The 21,643-nt window shown below is 39.3% G+C and overlaps 2 protein-coding genes and 1 long non-coding RNA gene across 8 annotated transcripts; all 3 read right to left on the bottom strand.

The window, feature by feature from the left end:
• Positions 1 to 7,717: 7,717 nt before the first annotated feature.
• LOC112179196 lies at positions 7,718 to 11,864 on the bottom strand. Of its 4 annotated transcripts, none has more exons than XR_005802639.1 (4): positions 11,565 to 11,864; positions 11,410 to 11,470; positions 11,253 to 11,305; positions 7,718 to 7,733 (listed from the first exon to the last, which is right to left on the bottom strand). It is a non-coding gene; the product is annotated as an uncharacterized LOC112179196 (long non-coding RNA). The 4 variants fall into 4 exon arrangements; XR_005802637.1 differs by having other exon boundaries at positions 11,585 to 11,864; XR_005802638.1 differs by lacking the exon at positions 7,718 to 7,733 and adding an exon at positions 10,639 to 10,798.
• LOC112179195 (histidine-containing phosphotransfer protein 4-like) lies at positions 8,087 to 10,101 on the bottom strand. Of its 3 annotated transcripts, XR_002927677.2 has the most exons (6): positions 10,087 to 10,101; positions 9,521 to 9,987; positions 9,320 to 9,388; positions 9,136 to 9,207; positions 8,752 to 8,975; positions 8,087 to 8,520 (listed from the first exon to the last, which is right to left on the bottom strand). XR_002927677.2 is itself a non-coding variant. In XM_040509891.1 (5 exons), the coding sequence occupies exons 2-5, from the start codon at positions 9,553 to 9,555 to the stop codon at positions 8,889 to 8,891; spliced, it is 246 nt and encodes an 81-aa protein (XP_040365825.1). In that variant the 5' UTR covers positions 9,556 to 9,602; positions 9,718 to 9,869; the 3' UTR covers positions 8,803 to 8,888. The 3 variants fall into 3 exon arrangements, 2 of the variants coding, with proteins under 2 accessions (XP_040365825.1, XP_040365824.1); XM_040509891.1 differs by lacking the exons at positions 8,087 to 8,520; positions 10,087 to 10,101 and having other exon boundaries at positions 8,803 to 8,958; positions 9,521 to 9,602; positions 9,718 to 9,869; XM_040509890.1 differs by lacking the exons at positions 8,087 to 8,520; positions 10,087 to 10,101 and having other exon boundaries at positions 8,803 to 8,958; positions 9,521 to 9,824.
• A 293-nt stretch (positions 11,865 to 12,157) lies between the features above and the next one.
• LOC112179197 lies at positions 12,158 to 18,748 on the bottom strand. The gene is made up of 4 exons (XM_040509889.1): positions 18,649 to 18,748; positions 18,471 to 18,500; positions 13,613 to 13,726; positions 12,158 to 13,524 (listed from the first exon to the last, which is right to left on the bottom strand). Exons 1-4 carry the CDS (start codon positions 18,706 to 18,708, stop codon positions 13,411 to 13,413), a joined length of 318 nt encoding a protein of 105 aa, XP_040365823.1. The 5' UTR covers positions 18,709 to 18,748; the 3' UTR covers positions 12,158 to 13,410.
• Positions 18,749 to 21,643: the final 2,895 nt, after the last annotated feature.

Here is a 21,643-nt window from a genome sequence, read left to right as displayed (position 1 = left end):
CATGCAATCCAGATGAAATAGTCGACCCCTCAGATAACCCCTGCCGATTATTTCCCTGGTGAGGAGGTCCTGAAAAATCACATACAACGGAAAAAATGTTACAGAACACCGAGATTGAGTATTAAGCTGAGGCACAGATATAAGATGATGAGAGAGATCAGGGACATAAAGAACATCATGTAGTGTCAAAGAAGGGGTGAGACGAACAGACCCTATTCCTAAAATAGGAAAAGAATCACCATTGGCATTGACAACAGAGGAAATAGAGGGTGGATTGAGAAAAAGAAAGAAACTACGATCATAGGTCATATGGTCAGATGCTCCAGAATCAATTATCCAAGTATTGCCACCAGTAAAGCCAGAAATTTTTAAAGCAACTCCAATCTTACCATTACCACCGCAACTTACGGATGCGGTATCCTTACCAGCAAAGTTGGTGTGATCTGGTTTTGTCACTGCAGCCTTTCCCTTGGGTTTGTTGTCCTGAGGTTGGGGCCTATCAAAGTAGCCTGCTGGAAAACCAACCAACCTGTAACAATTTGCTTTGATATGGCCTGGATTCTTGCAGTAGTTACAAGTCAGACTTGAGGAGAACACGGGGGAAGAACCTTGAGGAGAGGGACGCATAGAAGAAGGAGCTTTCACCATGGTGAATATGCAGCGGAAGGAAAAACATCAAAGTACTTGGAAATATAAGAAGGCAACGGTGATGAAAGGATCAAAGGACAAGGAACAAATCCAAGCACAAAGAACAAGAGTCAAGGATCAAAGAACAATGAGTTAGAGTCCAGGATCGGATCTCTGCTCTGATACCAAGTCAAATATAACGAAAAACAAGAGATAATTTTGGCTGAATAACTTAGATATATCATTCACCTTACAAGAAGGAATTATATACAAATTCTGATAAGACAAGTACTACTCCTAAGGTAAGTAGTAAACCTAATGATACTACAGATATTACATAATATTACATATCACTGAATATTACAGAAGATCTACATAAATAAGGTAAGTATGACTCACGCCAACACACAGTACATGACGAGATAGAAAAACGTCAAATTGAAGACGTGTTCTTGCTGAAACAGAGGGAACAAACGACACGCACAGTCAAAGCTTTTAAATTGCAACCAATAATTTGAGGTACTTGGAAAAAGACATGGTCAGTTTCTCCGACATGTTTGAACAGCCCTGGAAAATCATTTGTAGGCAAACAAATGCCATCATCTCCACTTGCAGACCATTCCTACACCATAATGCCATATCAAAAAGGATAGTATGAGAAATACCATCCTCTTTATGTCAGTGTGTGTCAGAGAGAGAAAGAGAGAGAACCTGTTGGATGCTTTGTCTCGAGGCTTTAGAAAAATTTGGAACTACTTCCAGTGCAGTGCAGGGAGGTAAGTCTCTGCTTTCAGGTAGGTTTTTACAAATGTTGAAACACGGTCGTTCTGGAAGGCTATGAACACTACTGCTTCCAATATTTAAAGAGATACAGCATTGTGGTAGAGCAGGAAAATTGGTATCTAGGTACGTCTGGGAAAAGGCGCTTCACAAGAATCAGGTCTTGTTCAGATGCATAGTTCAGGTTTTTCAATCTTCCTAGATAGGATGGTTACTTGACTTATCGCTATGCGACTTACAAGAAGAGTTGTCAATGACGTCATCTCCCCTATGTCCTCAACCAAAATCTCAAACTTTGAACAGCCAGAAAGAACAAGAGTTTTAATTAATTTCAACTTATAGAACCTCCATGGAAGACCCTTAAGCATTTTGCAGTCTTTAAGATTTACCAAGGAAAGTCGTTTAAGATCTCCAATAGACTCGTGAATCGCAGACAAATATTTACAGTCTTTCATAATTAAATACGTAAGATTCGGGAATTTTGACAAGTCTGGTGATTGTGTTAGGTAATGTGAATGACTGACATTAAGAATCACCAACTTCCTAAGCAACTGTTAGACAAACCAAAGGAAAACAAATATCAAAATCCAAGAAGAATAAAAGCAGAGTTTTGTCATGTCATAAGAAAAAAGGAAAAGAAGTTTGACTTTGGTTGAGCTTAATATACCCTGGAATGCTCCCAAATTTGTACGAGATTGCTGTACCACAGGTAGATAGAAACCAGGTTTTGTTCATTTTCATTACGTATAGTTGACAAAGAGAATCCCCGGCAGCAGAGCCATCTTAACTCTTTGGAAAGATAGCTGTAGTGTCCAGTGAGTTCTACATGGTTGAGTGGGAGCAATTTCAGTCTCTTCATGTTTCTAAGTGCACTTGTACTGAAACTCTTTTTGTCAGATCTTTGCAAATTTAAAGTCCTTCAATCCTCTTAGTTCACTGCAAAGAGAAGGCACTAAGTCAGAAAAAGCTTATTTGCATATGAAAGCTGATTTACTACCAGTCTACCACAATAATGATGTAGGATGCAAATACTTGTCTTGGTTGGGTAATACTAGGCCTGGGCACGGGCCGAGCCCCTTTGGTATTTCACTGGGCCCGGGACCGAGCCCGAACAATTCGGGCCGGGCCCATATTGAGTTTTCAACATCCAGGGACTGGAAAGGCCCGGACCGTTAACAAACGGGCCGGTCCTTCAGGCTTTCCGGGCCCAACTATGAATTTCTGGAAAAACTATGTATTTCTAGAAAAACTATGAATTTCTGGAAAAACTATGAATTTCTGCTAACTTTCTGGAAAAACTATGAATTTCTGCTAACAATCACATTCAACTTAAGCCATCACACTTCTGCTAACAAATCACACTTCTGCTAACAAAGTAACAATCACATTCAACTTAACAAATCACACTGCCAACCAACTTAACAATTGATAACAAATCACAAATCACACTGCCTTGATATCAACAGCACACTGCCAACCAACAAATAACAATTGATAACAAATCACAAATCACACTGCCTTGGTATCAACAGCACACTGCCAACCAACAAATCACAATCACATTCAACTTAACAAATCACACTGCCAACCAACATCAGAACCAAACAAACTCCAAACATAACAAATGTTCCATTGTTCCAAGTTCCAACCAAACCAAACTTAACAAATAACAACCTCATCTCCAAATTGCAGTTGAGCTCCATCTCCAAATAGCCACGCCAACTTCAAAACCAGCATGGCAGTAGGCAGCAACTAGCATCACACATAAGCTATTTTCTGATTTTCTGAACTGCAAGTTACACACCAAATCAGTAACAAAATCACACCACATTTACACATTAGTTATCACCATCAGTAACCAAATCAATTTGAGTAGATTAACAGTAGCACACTCACACCAAATTAGTAACAAAATCACACCACATTTACACTATAACTATCAGTAACCAAATGTCCAAATGAGTAACAAAAGAACACGAATTATCACCATCAGTAACCAAATGTCCAAATCAGTAACAAAAGAACACGAATACAAAATCACACCTTTAGAAGTAGACTTTGCAGATTTTGGAGGCTTCGCAGCAGTATTTGTAGACGGTGCCTGAGTTGAGGTTTTGTCTTGATATTCTGCAAGTTAAAAGAAATACAAACGGTTACCAACTGAATACGTTGTGTAGATAATGAACATCAGTAGTTGAATAATTAAAAACTGACCTTTCTCAATGTCTTCATAGAGTAGCACCTCCTCGATGGTTGGAACATATTCTAGACCCATTATTCCCGGACTCTTAAGCCAATTTTGCAAGCATATAAGGGCTTCAACACTCCTAGGAGTTAAGGAACTCTTGTGTGGATCGATTACTCGCTTGCCTGTGCTAAAGCATGACTCGGAAGCTACTGTGGAGACTTGAATGGCTAGCACATCTTTTGCCACAGCTTGCAAGTTGGGATATTTCGATCCACTGTGCTTCCACCAAGTTAAAATCTCAAAGGATTCCCCCACTTTAGGCCTCTCGAAGGGATCAATAATGTATCGATCAACTTCACACTCCACCACAATTTCATCGCTGTTCTCAAGTTCTTTCGCCCAATTATCCATCATTGCGGCCATCTTGCCACTAGCACCTCTCGTACCAGAATGCCTCGATCCATTGGTGACGTTCTCCTTTTGGTTTTGGTTTGAGGCTGAATTCATTGAAGCTGCATATGTATCAGTCAAGGCTACTAGCAGATCTTTGACCTTTGCTTCCCTCTCTTTAGCTTCACCATCATCCATGCCCAACTCCGTCTTGCAAATATGAGTGAAATTTCGAAGTTTATACCTAGGATCAAGAACTAAGGCAACCAAAAGAAGCTGATTGACATCATCGATGTTGCCAAAATACTTTTGAAACTTATTCTTCATCCTCACTGCCATCCGACCCATCAACGCTGCTGTTTCATTCTCATAAGCCATTCCAAGTTGCCACAGTCCATCAATCTCACCCTCTATTGCCACAATGTCATGGAAAGCTGAATGGGCAGTAGGCTTCAAAGTTGCACTTATCCTCAATGTAACGTCGTAGAAAACTCGTAAAAACTGGCAGAAAATGGCAGCCCTTTCCCAATCGTCATCATTAGGTGGTCCGACCCTCTTCCTACGAGTTTTGGACTTCACTTCCTCCACCACTTCTAAATCTTCATCTATCACATCTTCTTCATCGAAATATCCATTATATTGATGCACATTCTCTTCACCTAACCGAACAAATGCCTTTTTCAATGCAATTGCTGTGTCCAACATTAGAAATGTGGAGTTCCACCTAGTCGGAACATCAAGAATGCAAACTCTGTTGGTATCCAAAATTTCCTTCTCAACACACAACTTGAATTCATCGAGCCTAGAAGAAGAAGACCTCACATACCTCACTGCATTTCTAATTGAATCAACCGACTTGTCCATAATAGACAAGCCGGATCTAACTACGAGGTTCAAAATGTGAGCCAAGCACCTCACATGTAGATGCTTCCCTCCCAAAACCGGGGGACTTGTCCAATTCAACATCTTCTTCCGAACATACTCCACTGCATGTTTGTTGGCAGCAGCATTATCAACCGAAATGGTCAATACTTTATCTATCTTCCACTGCACCAAGCACGTTTCTAAAATCTTCCCAATGGTGACACCCGAATGATTGGGAATGCAGCAGAAGTTCAGTATCCTTTTGTGCAAATTCCAACCTCCATCTATAAAATGCGCTGTCACCACCATGTAATTGACATTCTGTATTGATGTCCATGTATCGGTGGTCAGACACACTCTGTGTTTGCACAACTCAGCCCTAAGCTCCTCTTTTTTGGCATCATACAACGCTAAGAATTTCTTCACAATGACCCTTCTGCTAGGGATTTCCCACCGAGGAATGGAAACCGAACAAAAGTACTTAAATCCCTCCTTTTCTACCTGACTAAAAGGTAATTCATCCATAACTATCATCACTACACAGGCCTCTGTACAAGCTTCTGGACTTCACTGTCTCATCACTACAGAATTGGTACTCCCATCACTAGTCAACACCTTCTGTCCTTCCTCCAAATCTAATCTACCAGGATATTTTTTGCACACATTCTCTATATGACGTCTAAGAGTTGAAGTACCATTGAAAGATGAATTAGCTTTAAACACAGTATCACAATACTTACATCTCGCTTTGCTGCAATGTCCGACTACATCCTCCTTCCCATCTTGTTCCGAACTAGTAAGTGGTTCATCAAACTTCTCAAAATGCTCCCAAACATTAGACCGGCAACTGCTGTTTCGAGTCCTACTCGAATCCTCCCTCTTTCTCTTCGCTGTCTCCGCCTGGTTGGAAGCCGTCTCACCTCCACCAGTTGTGGCACTGCCACCAGTCGTCGCACCGCCCTCAGTGGATGGATTCGCCGGCACCAACTGATTCCCAGAAGTGGCCATTTCGAACAAGAACGAACCTTGAGTTTACTGCCTTCACTTCACAACACAGAACGAAGCAACCTTGACCTGTTATTGATCACCTCCACATTCCACCCACTCCAAACTTCTCAATGCAACCAACCCAATGAGCTGAGCTTCCCCGGACCTCAGCCGATGCTCCAAGATGACAGCGGCTCCGCCGGTACCGCCGACACCCATCAAAACATCAATCCATCAAAACCCATTCAAAACTAAAAACTAAGTATACCTGAAATGTTGGAAAAAGGGATTGGAAATCTGAAATTGAAATTGGGATTGGAAATCTGAAATTAGGGTTCGAAGAAAAGAGAGGTAGAGAGTGAGAGAGATGAGGGTTCGACTGAGAGTGAGAGGGATAAGGGTTTGAGGCGGAGAGTGAGAGAGATGAGGGTTCGACAGAGACTCAGAGAGTGAGAGGGATGAGGGTTTGAGGCGGAGAGTGAGAGAGATGAGGGTTCGACAGAGAGTGAGAGGGATGAGGGTTTGAGGCGGAGAGTGACAGAGATGAGGGTTCGACAGAGAGTGAGAGGGATGAGGGTTTGAGCCTTTGAGGGATGAGGGTTTGAGGCGGAGAGTGAGAGAGGTGAGGGTTCGACAGAGAGTGAGAGGGATGAGGGTTTGAGGCGGAGAGTGAGAGAGATGAGGTCGTTTAGGTAAGTGGGGGTTGTGATCACGTGTGGTCAATTTCACGGTATACTCAAATAAATGACCTATCACAGAGGGACATATGGCAGTAATGGGACTATGGGCTTATACGGGCTGTTATCCGGGCTTTTAGGCATTAGGGATACCAGGCCCGGGACCGGCCCGTTTTATTCACAAACGGTCCGGGCCTCAATTTTTCATCTTTTTTTTTCGCAAAGCCCGGCCCGAACCCGGCGGTCCGGACCGGTCCGGTCCGGTTTTTCGGGTTTTCGGGTCAAAACGCCCAGCCCTAGGTAATACTTCCAGATTCTTCTGTCAATACACCTATGAGATCTCCCTGATGCCACAATCTACTACGTTCTTCTGGGTCTTTAGGGGATTCTACACGTACAACTTCTCTGCCCATGTCTCGAAGCAAATCATGCACCATGAGCTTGGTTTTTTCACTAATGGTTACAAGGCAACGTTGAAGGAGGACACTGATTCCTATTTCTGGAAAATGATCACATCCTTTGTTGAAACCGAAAAAAATTCAAAAGCCCATATAGAAAAATATTTTCCGTAAAGGAAAGTGTAAAAGAGGCACGTTGCTTCTAGAAGTTTATTTTAACTTTATCTACTGTTGGGACAGTTGGGTTACTCTAGCTTTATTCAAACTAGAAAATTCTCCCGCGCGATGCTGCGGGTCTAATTTTTTTCTTTTTTTCCTCAAATCATGATCTATATAATATAATACAATTATAATTTTACATGTTACAACAACTGTTATTTTAATCAAGCTTGTAAAGAGAGAATGGTATTTTAAATAAGAAAGGTGCTGAAAATATCAGAAATATGAAAAAAGAAAATGCTCAATTCATAGGAATTTTTGCAACACAGGTAGTTTCAAGATTGAATGTTTTGGAACGACCTGGAGGATGTAATCTTTTCTGATCACTTTCGTTCATAATCCCATCACATCTGCATTACAATTTTCATTATTTCTTAAAAAAGAAAAACACAATGAGTATATAAGAATTCACAAAAGGCAAAGCCAAAACATACAGGTACTGAATCCATTACACCCTTCCTCAATACCAAAATCCATTACAGCTGGTTTCAACATTATAACAAAAAATTAAGTTTGAAGTCTGATTCAACCAAGGAAAAAAAAAAAAGCAACAAAACATTACAGCCGCATGAAGGCTCAAACCCGGAAAATCGATCAAAATACCTGAAGACATGAGGGAACAAAAAAAAACACAAAGCTTGTATCAGAATTCAAAAATCACAATCGAATTGAAAATTTACTAAGGAATAAAAAAAATAATTTTTAAAAAAAAACTATCTAAACTCAGATTCTCTAGTTAGCACAGCACACTATCAAGGAAATTGCTAGGTTTTAGAAATGAGAATTAAAATACTAAGATAAATACGTCATTGAGTATCTACAATTACTAAAGCAGCTAAAAGTATCCTTGATAGAAAAGATGCTCCAACACTAAAAGAAATAGAAAAGATGCAAGGACCAAATCATAAATTATACTCGATTGAGTTGAGAAACTATAGTAAATACATTGAAACTATACACCTATTTTCTGTACAATTGAATGCTACGACAACATTTTGTCATTCGATCAGAGGATGAGTATCTAAAAATCTTATGCATATATGTCATTAATTAAACAGGGGAATGTTTATAAATTCTTGCTTTATTCATTGCCAGACATTGGCTGAGACATGGCACACCCAATTCTCCACATATAGGCCATAAGTTCAGGAAAGTTTTACCATCTTCAATTTCTATTAATTATTGGATATAGAAAGAGCTTTTGCGATCTCTCTTTTTGAAATTTGATCAGTGACACTCTACAGAGAGAGACAATACAATGTAATTGATCAAGATAATTGAGATATATATACATATGGAGGAAATAAGGATATAGATCATTTACCTTAACAGCTGTCAGATATATTGAAGGAGATCCTGCTTTTACTCTGTCACACACTCACACCATCACCTGCAAACAAAAATGGAAGGAAATAGTGAAATTAAGTGTGAGCCAGGTATGAAAATGGAAAATCTACACAAAGCCATGGATTAAACTATTAAGTGTGCAGTTTTATCTTGGAGACTGAAGTAAATGATATACTTAATTCAGCAGTAGGAAAAGAGCCAGATGTGTAATTACTAAAAGATACATTTGTGCTGCTTAAACTTAAAATTGCAACGATAAGCATAGACTTTGTACCTCATCAAGATAAGTTAATCTTCTCTCCAAAGTAGAAGTATTCCTGTTTAGCCCCAACCTCCCAAGTTCAGCTTCAAGTTCTGCCTCTATTTTACTCATCGAATCTGAACTCATAGGAACTCTACCATCATACTTGTTCATTTTCTGTTCAGGAGATTTGTTCTAATTCGAATATCAGTAACAATCATCCTCTGATCCTCTCGTGTGCTGTTCCAAACAATAACCTACTAACATTAAAAAAATTAAAAATTAAAAATTAAAAAAATATAGGAGAAGCTGATAATGAATCTGAAAAGCATTTAGCTAACGTTTCCTTTAAAATATATATGAAGCCACAGCTGTGATTCTTTATACTGGAAGATACGTATCTATGTGATTACGTACCATTCTCCATTTCCTGCCCTACAATATTCCCTGAACTGTTGGCATTCAGCTTTCACCTTTTTGGTTCTGATGCTGCACAAAGTGGCAAAAGGAATTGTGAGATAAATCTTGTTCTCTTAAAAGTGAATACAAAATATACTGACAGATTCTTTTTGAATAAACCATATGAGGTTGAAATGTTTACCTTGCGCTACTTCCCTTGAACTGATGCATATGATTGTCCAAATTATAAGAATGATGAGGGGTTTCCTTTCTGCACAGAATTACAGCCAGTATTACTCTTATAGGTACCAGCTAAAAGTATAGGGGCAGAAAGTATTATTGAACCACGTTGTCTTCTACAATGATCAGAATTATGGAATTCGAATGGAATTAGTATACATACCTCCTCAAAGATGCAACATACTCCTGTCTTGTCATGGACTCATGGGCTTCATTTCATCAATCTTGTTCTCATAGCTACTGATCTGGATATAGTATTACAGGTATATTATATACATATACAAATTATATATTCGATCTCCACTTGAGATATATACATCTCATTATCGCGTGAACATAATAACAATAATTAAACCACACCAGAATATATCATATATGCACTCATCGGGAAGTTGGTAGTGGTTGGAGCGATTGAGATGAGATCAAAAGCACCCAGATGTGATCAAGACCGACAAAAGAAAAGAACAGAATTAGTAATTCGTCTTCTTCCCCAGCAGAACAAAACTGACGAATCTAGCTCCCTCTACAAATCAAATCTATACAAAACCACAAACCAAAATTCCTCCACAGATAATCAAAAACTGACAAATACGCTCACCCTTTTTCAAACTATAACCCAACCAATGTAACCTGCACCAGAAGCCAATCACAAAATCTAAATCACAGAAGATCGTAAGCACAAAAGAATGAACCAAATCCAAATTCACAAATCAAAACAAAAAAATTGACCTCTCAATCCTCCTTAAACGACCGCAGAGAAAAGAAGCAATCCACTGATTATAGAAATCCAGATCACACTCCCAATTTAGATGAAGACAGAAGAAGATAAAGATCGATACACAGAAAAACAAAAAAATCTCAAAGGGCAGAACCGTCTTTTCCGACTTATGTTACAACAACTGTAGGATAGAATTATCTTATGGTACATAAACAGCTACATACAGATAGAGATATGCAACATAACAAACCAATTTGTTATGCAACATATGATTGGAATTAGGCAATTACGTATGATTGGAATAACTGAAGATTAACTATGCATGAGATATAACAAAAAATTATCCTACAGATATGCAACAGAATTATGCATGAGATTAACTGAAGAATTATCTTACGTTGATTAACTATGCAAAAATTATGCATCGTTGATTAACTATGCAAAAAATTATGCTCCAGTTTAGCTCAAATCAGAATTATGCATCGTTGTATAGTATATGCAAAAAATTATCCTACCGATATGCATGAGATTAACTATGCCTTTCAGAAGTGCCTTTCAGATATGGTAAATAGTATTTCAAATAAGCAAAAGCTGGCAACTTGTTTTAACTGACATATACTGGGCAACAATTCACAGAAAAAGTACCTGGGATGATCAATTTACTCGATTTCCCTCTTCTTCTTCCTTTTCTTCTTCCTCTTGTTCTTCTTCTTTTCTTTTCTTCTGTTTTAACAAAATCCCAAACGAAAAAAGGTTTTATGAGCTCTCATCAAACATAAAGCCAAGCTCTATCAAGCCTTTATCCAGGGCTAAAATTCATCTCTAACAGCTAATAATTAGCTGCCATGAATCTGAACAAAAAAAACAGAGCATTCGCAATCCAAATTTCAAATACCCACCAATTGAATTTTTGATTGGGTTTTTCAATTTCGAATCAGACAACTCGAATCGTACTTCAAAACCCACATTTCGAAACCTCCCATCCTTACTCCCCCAACGAAACCCATATCTATAACAATCATTCGTTCTCTGGCAGCTATCCCTAACCTCCTCCTCTTTTCATTTATTTACTTCAGTATTTATTGAAAATAGAAGAAGTAGACAGACAATACTGAATTTAGAACAAAAACTCTTCACAATTTACCCAAAAAACAAAAAAGAGAAAGAAAGGCCTCACCTTGAACCTCCTCCAATCAATCACTGAAAGAAACTGAAGCACAAACAATACCCCTACAAAATCGAAACGGAAGTCAATTGAAAACCAATCACAGCAAAAAAACCCAATCAAAATGACAAACCAACGTAACAAATCAAAAACCCAACCCAAATGGTACCCGACAGAGTTATCCAAAACGCAGATCCTCCTCCTTCTCACAGCAAAACCGAACAATACCCCTACAAAATCGAAACCCAATTCAATTAAAAACCAACCACGGGAAAAAACAGACCAATCAAAACTATAAACCAAAGACAGCAATCAAGAACTAACCCAAAAGGTAAACGGCAGACCTATCCAAGACGCAGATCTTCTTCCTCCTCACAGCAAAACGGAATCACCACTCTCTTTCGCGCGCGCTCTCTCTTTCTCTGTGTTTCGACTGTGCTTTCTCTAGAAACAAACCTGCACTCTCTCGATCCTAAAAAACTCCTCTCTCTCTCTCTCCGGAAAGCAAAGAAACGCACCTGCACGCTCTCGATCCTTCTTGACCTGTCTGGCTCTCTCGATCCTTCTTGATCTCTCTCTTCGTGCAGCAAGCAAACAGAGCCACGTGGAAACCAACCAAACCAAATCAGAGTAGGGGTGGGTTCGGTTTGATTCGGTTCGGTTTTAGGCCAAAACCGAGAACCGAACCGAACTAGATTTCGGTTCGGTTTTATATTTTTCAAACTTCAACACCGAAAACCGAACCGGACTGTTCGGTTCGGTTCGGTCCGGCCCAGTTCAATTTTTTTTTTTAAATAAAAAATTATTTAATCAAACCGTCCGGTTCGGTTTTTTTTTTAATAAAAACTATCTAATCAAAAATTTGTTTTTTTAAGGCCTGTATGATGTTCCCTTCCCTTTCTATTTTAGCTAGCATTTTAGGATCCGTGTTCACCAATATACTTACAAAAATTACATTGGAAACTAGGAAATTAGAAATCAAGGCCATTGGAGCCTTTTCAATATGGAACAAATCAAGGCCATTGGAGCCACTTCAATATGGAAAGAAAAAAGAAAAAAAAGCTAAAAACATTATCTAGAAATATATCCTCTAAACAGCTGGAAAGTTTTGATAATTGGTTCTTGTTGCCTGCAAAGTGAAACGAAAATGCTTCAGCCCAAATACATTAGACGAAAAAGAAGATACTGACATGCTTTAAGAGCTATAAGAGTTTCATACAAGATGGCTTATGAAGATTAAACAAAAAGGGCAACTCTTTCTACGTTTCTATAAAATAGTGAAATGGCTGTATGGATTGTAAAGGGACAGATAATTATCACTTGACTAAAGCAAAAGAATCAATCGACTATTTTTACTGAAGCATGGATTACATGAAAATGCTCGAGCAATCTCATCAAAACCCAGAACTTACTTTTCAAAAATAAAATAAAATAAGGTGAAGCAAAGTCAAGGTAGCAACTTTAATGGCAGACCAGATGCACATTGTCAACAGTTACTCTGACTAATGCTCCTCTCAGTCACAAAAACAACTCAAACCCAACAATATGAACACAAATCTGCTCCCCACAAGGTCAGTTTTATTTTTTTATTAATTGTGTGAACATGCAAGAACATACCTCTAAAGCAAACACAGCATCAAAACTCCTATGCAGCTCTGCTCCTCTACTAGTTTTTCTTTGCATGATCAAAAAACACAAGGCTTGAGTTTAAGAAAAGAAAAAGTACCGGAACTAGGAATACTTACTAAATGATAGCAATCATAAATACATTTACTAACTCAGGTTTAAAAGACAATAACATGGAAAAAAAAATGTGTGATTGCATTTTACATACTAGCAATTAGTAATTAGACAAATTTATTAATATAATATGAAGTATGCTCCCGCATCATGAAGTAATTGCAGAAGCAAACCACTCATATTATTACTTAATGTGGATCAAGATGTCTAGGACATAGGGGTTGGCAATGAACTTATGGTGATGGCAAAAAGACGAGTATGCACAATCAAATAGCAGAACTACACGCCAATTCCAAATATATACAAGAAAGCCAAAACAATGTAAAATATCTGAAAAACTTCACTCTGCCCCCACAAAAACCAGTGTGTTTAACTTACTTACATGTGGTCAAAGACAAGCAACATGAGATCAGAGCTCGTGAAGAATGCCTTAAAAGTTTTGATAATACGGTACAACAATCTCATTCTCTTGCTGGGTACAGAAATTGATCCCCTTTGCACATGAACTCCACAGGCTGAAAAGCATCATAAATGAATTCTCAATCTGAACAAGAATAATAAAACAAATAGTCGATTAATCCTATACCACAATAGAGCTGACCTTCAAGTGAGCAAGTGAGTGAAAATATTACCTTGAAGTTCGATTGTTTTAGAAAAAACCCACTGCAGTATGAGCTCTTAACCTCCTCCTCAAAACCAAACAAACATGTACAATATCTAGATTCATTGGTTTGCATGGAGTAGATGTTGGTTTGTTAAAAGTCGTTAGAGTTTGCTGTTTCTTGTTATTTAAGTTTCATCTAATAGTTTGTTAGTAAACCCTATTTATTAGGGACTAGCAGATAGGGTTTTTGACTGTTTTTTTCAATTAAGTTTCCACGTTCTAGGGCTTGTAAAACGTGGGTTGTTAGTGATTTGATTTGATCTTCTTGTAAGGCTATATTAGCCAAAAGTCTGCGTTGAATTGAATAAGAAAGCATTCTCTCAAAACTGTGTGTTTGCAATCTGTTACTGTGTTCTTAACATTTGGTATCAGAGCCCCATCACAGGGGCCTGACTGTGTGTGTGAGAGAGAACCAGTGAGTGTGTGTGTGGAAAGAAACCGCAGTTTCTTTCGAAGTAAGGGAGTCAAGAACAATGGCAGAGAGCAGTTTCGTGCAGCCTGCTATCCCCAAATTTGATGGTCACTATGACCACTGGGCGATGTTGATGGAGAACTTCCTCCGATCTAAAGAATATTGGGGTCTTGTGGAGAATGGGATCTCAGCAGTAGCACATGGAGCAGAATCTACAGAAGCACAGTGCAAAGTGATCGAGGAGCAGAAACTGAAAGACTTAAAGGTGAAAAACTACCTTTTTCAAGCAATTGATCGCAGTATCATGGAGACTATCCTTATTAGGGATACTGCAAAGGCGATTTGGGATTCGATGAAGCTCAAATATCAAGGGTCAACCAAGGTGAAGCGTGCACAGCTGCAGGCCCTTAGAAGGGACTTCGAAACACTCCACATGAAGGAAGGAGAAAGTGTTGATGGCTATTTTGCTCGTACTCTCACTATAGCCAACAAAATGAAGGCTCATGGTGAGATGATGAGTCAAACTATCATCAATGAGAAAATTTTGAGGTCTATGACTTCAAAATTTGACTATGTGGTTTGTTCCATCGAAGAATCCAATGACATGGATACACTGATCATAGATGAGTTGCAAAGTAGCTTGCTTGTTCATGAGCAAAGGATGAATGGTCACATAGAGGAGGAACAAGCTCTAAAGGTCACGCATGAAGAGAGAGCAGGAAGAGGAAGGGAACGAGGAATGGTCAGAGGTAGAGGAAGAGGAAGGGGAAGACAACCTTTTAATAAAGCCATTATCGAGTGTTTCAAATGTCACAAGTTAGGGCACTTTCAATATGAGTGCCCTAATTGGGAGAAAGGGGCTAACTACGCTGAATTAGATGAAGAAGAAGAACTACTGCTAATGTCCTATGTGGAGCTTAATCAAGCCAAGAGGGAAGAGGTATGGTTTCTCGATTCCGGTTGTAGCAATCATATGAGTGGGAATAAGGAGTGGTTCTCCGAGTTGGATGAAGGCTTTAGACAGACTGTGAAACTTGGTAATAATTCTAGAATGGCAGTTGTGGGGAGAGGCAAAGTTCGTTTGCAAGTAAATGGCCTTACTCAGGTAATCTCAGATGTCTATTATATTCTTGAGCTTAGGAATAATTTGTTGAGCGTAGGACAACTTCAAGAAAAGGGTGTAGCTATTTTAATTCAGCATGGGAAGTGTCGAGTTTTTCATCCTAGAAAGGGATTAATTATGCAAACAGAAATGAGTTCAAATAGAATGTTTGTTCTACTAGCTGCCATGGTCCCAAAGGCTCCTACATGTTTCCAGACTGTTACAGAGAATGAATCTCAACTATGGCACTGCCGATTTGGTCACTTGAGCTTCAAAGGCCTGAGAACGCTTTCGTATAAGAAGATGGTTAATGGATTGCCTTCACTCAAAACTCCGGCAAAGCTGTGCTCAGATTGCTTAACCGGTAAGCAACATAGAGACTCCATGCCAAAGAAAAGCTTATGGAGAGCATCACACAAGCTACAGCTCGTGCACGCAGACATATGCGGTCCAATTAAGCCTGCATCAAACAGCAAGAAGAGGTACTTGTTAAGTTTTATCGATGATTTCAGTCGTAAAACTTGGATTTACTTTTTGCATGAAAAGTCAGAGGCATTTGCTATGTTTAAATATTATAAAGCTTGTGTGGAGAAGGAAGTTGGTGCATATATTACATGTTTGAGAACTGATAGGGGTGGAGAGTTCACCTCGAATGAGTTTGGTGATTATTGTAAAGCAAATGGCATAAGTAGGCAATTAACTGCAGCCTACACCCCTCAGCAAAACGGAGTTGCTGAGAGGAAAAATAGGACAGTGATGAATATGGTACGTTGCATGCTTTCTGAAAAGCAAGTGCCTAAAGTTTTCTGGCCTGAAGCAGTGAGATGGAGTGTGCATGTTCTTAATCGATGTCCTACTTTAGTGGTAAAAGATGTAACTCCAGAGGAAGCTTGGAGTGGTGTGAAGCCTACGGTGGACTATTTCAGAGTTTTTGGTTGCTTGGCTCACGTACATGTACCAGACCAGAAGAGGAGTAAATTGGATGATAAAAGCCTTAAGTGTGTATTGTTGGGAGTAAGCGATGAATCAAAAGCTTATAGACTGTTTGATCCGGTTTCAGGGAAGATTATTGTTAGCAGGGATGTGGTTTTTGAAGAAAATGAATGTTGGAACTGGGGCAGAAGCAAAGAAGAAGTGAGTTTAGATGTGTTAGAGTGGGGAGATAATGAAGATGAAGGAAATGGAGGTGGGAATGAGAATGAAGAAGAAGCAGCAGTTGACGAAAATGAAGAACATGGTACTGGTTCAAATGCAAGTGATTCAAATGGCATCAACTCGAGCTCAAGCTCAAGTGCAACAGGTTCACCTTCTAGTGAGGTACATGGAGAAGTTCTACCGAGTCCAGATGAAGGGAGGGTAAGAAGAGCTCCTCTCTGGATGCAAGACTATGAGACCGGTGAAGGCTTGTCAGAAGATGAAGGTCTGAATGCTATGATGATGCTCACCGAGGATGATCCAATCACATTTGATGATGCTGTCAAGAGCAAGAAGTGGAGGGATGCAATGAATGCAGAGATTGAGTCGATTGAGAAAAACAAGACTTGGGAGCTAACTACTCTACCAGATGGAGTGAAGTCTATTGGAGTTAAATGGGTTTTTAAAACTAAGCTTAATGAGAGTGGAGAAATAGACAAGTACAAGGCGAGGCTTGTGGCTAAGGGGTATGCACAGCAGTACGGGGTTGATTACACCGAAGTTTTTGCTCCAGTTGCAAGGCTTGACACCATTCGATTGATACTTGCTCTAGCAGCTCAACAAAGCTGGGATGTCTTTCAGCTGGATGTAAAAAGCGCTTACCTTCATGGTGAGCTCAATGAAGAAGTTTTTGTGCAACAGCCTCAAGGATTCAAGAAGAAGGGTGAAGAAGACAAAGTATACAAGCTGAGAAAGGCATTATATGGGCTTAAACAAGCGCCCCGAGCGTGGTATAGCAAGATTGAAGCTTACTTTGTTAGAGAAGGCTTCGAAAGGTGCTACTGTGAACACACATTGTTCACAAAATCGAAGGAGGGAGGTAAGCTCTTAATTGTCAGTCTTTATGTTGATGATTTAATTTATACTGGCAATGATAGGAGTATGTGTGATGAATTTAAGAAGTCAATGATGTTGGAGTTTGATATGTCAGACTTAGGGAGGATGAGATATTTTCTCGGGGTTGAAGTGGTACAAAGTTCAGATGGAATTTTTGTGTGTCAAAGGAAATATGCTCGTGAAGTTTTGGCAAGATTTGGTATGGACAAGAGTAATTCAGTCATGAATCCAATAGTTCCAGGAACCAAGTTGTCGAAGGATGAGGCAGGGACTAAAGTTGATGCAACTTTGTTTAAGCAAGTGGTTGGCAGTCTCATGTACTTGACTGCAACCAGACCCGATTTGATGTATGGGGTAAGTCTTATTAGCAGATTTATGTCTTGTCCTACTGAGCTTCATTGGCTTGCAGCAAAGAGGATACTCAGGTACTTGAAAGGTACAACTGAGTTGGGGATCTTTTACAAGAAAGGAGGATGCAAGGATCTCATAGCCTACACTGATAGCGATTTTGCCGGAGACTTGGATGATCGGAAAAGTACCTCAGGGTACGTATTTATGCTTGGTTCTGGGGCAGTGTCGTGGTCGTCCAAGAAACAACCTGTGGTGACTTTGTCCACCACTGAGGCTGAATACATTGCCGCTGCCTCCTGTGCTTGTCAGTGTGTGTGGTTAAGGAGAGTGCTAGGGAAGCTTGGTCATGAGCAAGAAAAATGCACTCTGGTTTTGTGTGATAACAGCTCTACTAGAAAGCTCTCCAAGAATCCTGTCTTGCACGGTCGAAGCAAACACATTGATATACGCTTTCACTTTCTTCGTGATTTGGCAAGAGATGGAGTTGTGGAACTGAGTTATTGCAACACTCAAGAACAGATAGCTGATATAATGACGAAGCCCCTCAGATTGGAGTTATTTTTGAAGCTTCGTAGCTTGCTGGGAATCCGTGAATTTCCAAAGATAAACTGAATGCTTTCTGCATACAGTTTAAGGGAGGGAATGTTGGTTTGTTAAAAGTCGTTAGAGTTTGCTGTTTCTTGTTATTTAAGTTTCACCTAATAGTTTGTTAGTAAACCCTATTTATTAGGGACTAGCAGATAGGGTTTTTGACTGTTTCTTTTCAATTAAGTTTCCACGTTCTAGGGCTTGTAAAACGTGGGTTGTTAGTGATTTGATTTGATCTTCTTGTAAGGCTATATTAGCCAAAAGTCTGCGTTGAATTGAATAAGAAAGCATTCTCTCAAAACTGTGTGTTTGCAATCTATTACTGTGTTCTTAACAGTAGATATATTCTACTGGAGTACTGGGCATCAAGACCTAAATATAAAACAAAAGAAAATGAATCATTTTGAACATAAGCTCAAAAGAAGAAAAACCCCAAAATTATCAGATTCAGTATATATACTAGACTGTGGATATGTTAATCAACATAAATGAACACTCATCACAGAAAATAAAATCAAACCTGCAGAGCCACTGAACATTGTGCAAGGTCCCAGGCTTCGTAACTCAAATACCATGACATCACCCATCGATTTCATTTCCTCTAATCACATCAAACATACAAAAACAATCAGTGACGAATAAACCCAAAGCAGATCTAAACATTGAATGATCAGAATCGAGATTGAAAAGATGAAAAGATGGAAAGAATCTGAGATAAGGAGTAAGACGTACAGATCGGTACTTCGGCAAGCAGTAGGAACAGAGGGGCTGAAGCGAGGTCATGACGTCGTAGAGATCGGAGCAACGCAGCGGTCGCCATGGCTGCTTAGAACGGTAAAGAGAACGATGGAAGAGAGAACGACAAGAATGAGATGTTGATCGGTGTGCGAGAGATCTGATCGGTGTGCGAGCCATGTGAGAAAGAAAGAGGCTGAAGAAGTGAAGAGACCCGAGCTAAAGAGAAGTTCTCGGGAGAGAGAGACTGAAGACTTGACCGAGGGAATGAGGGATTGAGTGAGTATTTATACGACGGCCATTAGGGTTTCAGAATTATAACCAAAACGACGTCGTTTTTGCTTACTTCGGTTCGGTTCGGTTTTGAACAGTTTTTGACCCCTAAAAACCGAAAACCGAACCGAATCGGTTCGGTTCAATTCGGTTTTTTCCATTTCGGTGCGGTTTTTCTTCGGTGCGGTTTTTTTCGGCTTCGGTTTGGCTTTCGGCTCGGTTTTTTTCGGTTTTCTGTTTCGCGAACCCACCCCTAAATCAGAGTGCAAAAAGCAATGGCAAACTGTAATTAAGGAGAAACATAGGGGCAAAAGCGTCAGTTAGCTGTTCACTAAAATGAACAGGCCTTATGAACAGGACTTTCTGCTTTAGATGTATGTATAATTATACAAAGGAGAGAAAGTAGAACAATACAACAATTAATGAAGCTGGAGGGTACACGTTCAGCAGATAAAGGTATGGTTATTGATGCCAAATTAATCACAAACTCTCTGCCTTGATATGTTTGAGTCCAACTCCATCACTATCACGTCATCTTGGCAAACCCAAGTTGCCTATATATAAAGAGAGACTCTACGGCCAAAAAAAAAAAGGAGGAGGAGGACAACAACGTCAGGAGCACAGCAGCGTGAAGGCAAGAAAACAGCTTGGAAGACAAAGTTCAGAGGAGATATTCAAGACACCACAAAGGTTGAGATTTCCTCCCTTCCATGCTCCACCTTCTCTTTGAATGTTCACAGGCTCCACCTCCTCTTTGGATGTTCATAGGCCTCTCAACGATGCCATACCAAAGTAAAAACAAAAGAACAGAAAATACCATGCCGGGGCAGCGTCCCGATGACCTTATGCCGGGCAACGTCCCGATGAACATGTCGGAGCCCCGTCTCCCAAAGCTATCATAACTACAAGTTTCGCCGAATCTGCTGTCAAATAACAACAAAACCATGACTATCCATGTTGCTTTGTGTCAACCAACCATATAGCCTGTCCCCAAATTCCATGCTTTCTTCCCAAAAGCACCAACTCAAATAACACACGAAAAAAAGAAAGAATAAACAAAGTCTGAATAGTCAGACTCACCCTCAAATTGAAACTCTGGAGTCTTGACTGTAGTTGTTGTCCTCGCCTTTTATGCCTGCACAAAAGGGTTTATCAAATTTAAAAGCCTTAAGGTTGTAGCAATGGGAGTTGACAAAGCACAAAGAAATTGTTTTCGGTGCAAAGAAACTAAGAGAAAAGGACAGAAGACTCACCGTTGAAATCAAAAGTCTGGAACTTCGGAATTTATGACACCCCAGTTCCTGTACTTGTTTTGTACTTGCATAAAAATAATAATAATAAGGTTTTGTCAAGATAACAAAAGCCTTGAAATTGCAGCAGTTGGTTATACAAATGAAAGGCAACGTCTTCATTGAACAAATGAGATCAAATGATCAAATGTCGATTACAGAGGTTACCAAAGTACAAAGCAAAAAATACAAAAGAAAAGGAAGCAAGAATGATGTCTGGTGGCATTTGCAGAGGAGAGAGTTCCATCAAATTGCACATGACAAGCAAAATGACAAGCATGAGTTCTGGGGTACGATATGTCGAGGTGCAAACAAGTGTAAACAGAAGAAACAAAGTAGAAGCCATGAGGTGGAATAGCAAAACAAACTTCAAAGCTTGATTATGGTGAATTATTACACTTGGATGATAGAATGCAATCACATCAAGACCATTTGTCCTTTGGAAAAAAATCAAGATTATTCAAAGGCTGCAGCAAGTTTTAAGCCAATATTGCTGCAAGAAATCGAAGCGGTGCTGATATAAAAAAAAAAGAAGCTAAAGAACAAAAGTCTCTGGCGGTGACATTCCTTGTGTAAAGATGAAGCTTTAACCCAAGTCTTGGTCAATGTCAACAAAGCAATTCCAGACACTCACAAATGCACAAAGCAATATAAAAATAAAATGAAAGCTCTGGCAATGTTGCAGGCCATGTGAGAAAGCTTCATTAAGCTGAGAACAAAACAAAATGCTTAATTAACAATTGCACAAGTTACAAGCTTGATGAGGTGTTGCCATAGGAAAAAAATGAAGAAAGGTCTGGCATTGATTTTATAATCAAGTCTAAAGAGTTAATAAAAGCTTGGCGGTGGCATGCTCCCTGATCAAAATTGAAAGTTCAATTAGGGGGTATAAGACAAAATGGCAAGGTGCAGTAATACTAAAAGCTTTGAAATAATTATCAAAGCTATGCAAGAATCTTTTGGTGGTGGCTCCAGGTTTGAACATGAGGGTTTCAATTAATTGAAATCAATGTGAGTAAGACAATTGTAGGAATTGACAAACGCACAAAGCAAAAAGAAAGAGAAGAAAGTGAATGTTCTGATAACAAAACTTACTCTCGATTGTAAGATCAAATATGGACATAACACATATCATCATAAAGTAATTGATGATTAGCTTAATATCAATCCTAGTTTAATATGGATACAAACAGTAAATCAATACTAGTGACTTAATGA

The sequence above is a fragment of the Rosa chinensis genome, chromosome 7 (genome assembly GCF_002994745.2).
Source record: "Rosa chinensis cultivar Old Blush chromosome 7, RchiOBHm-V2, whole genome shotgun sequence".
In the NCBI taxonomy this organism is placed as follows: domain Eukaryota; kingdom Viridiplantae; phylum Streptophyta; class Magnoliopsida; order Rosales; family Rosaceae; genus Rosa; species Rosa chinensis.
Note: the sequence above shows the minus strand (reverse complement) of the source record. Positions and strands in the feature narration are given on the sequence as shown.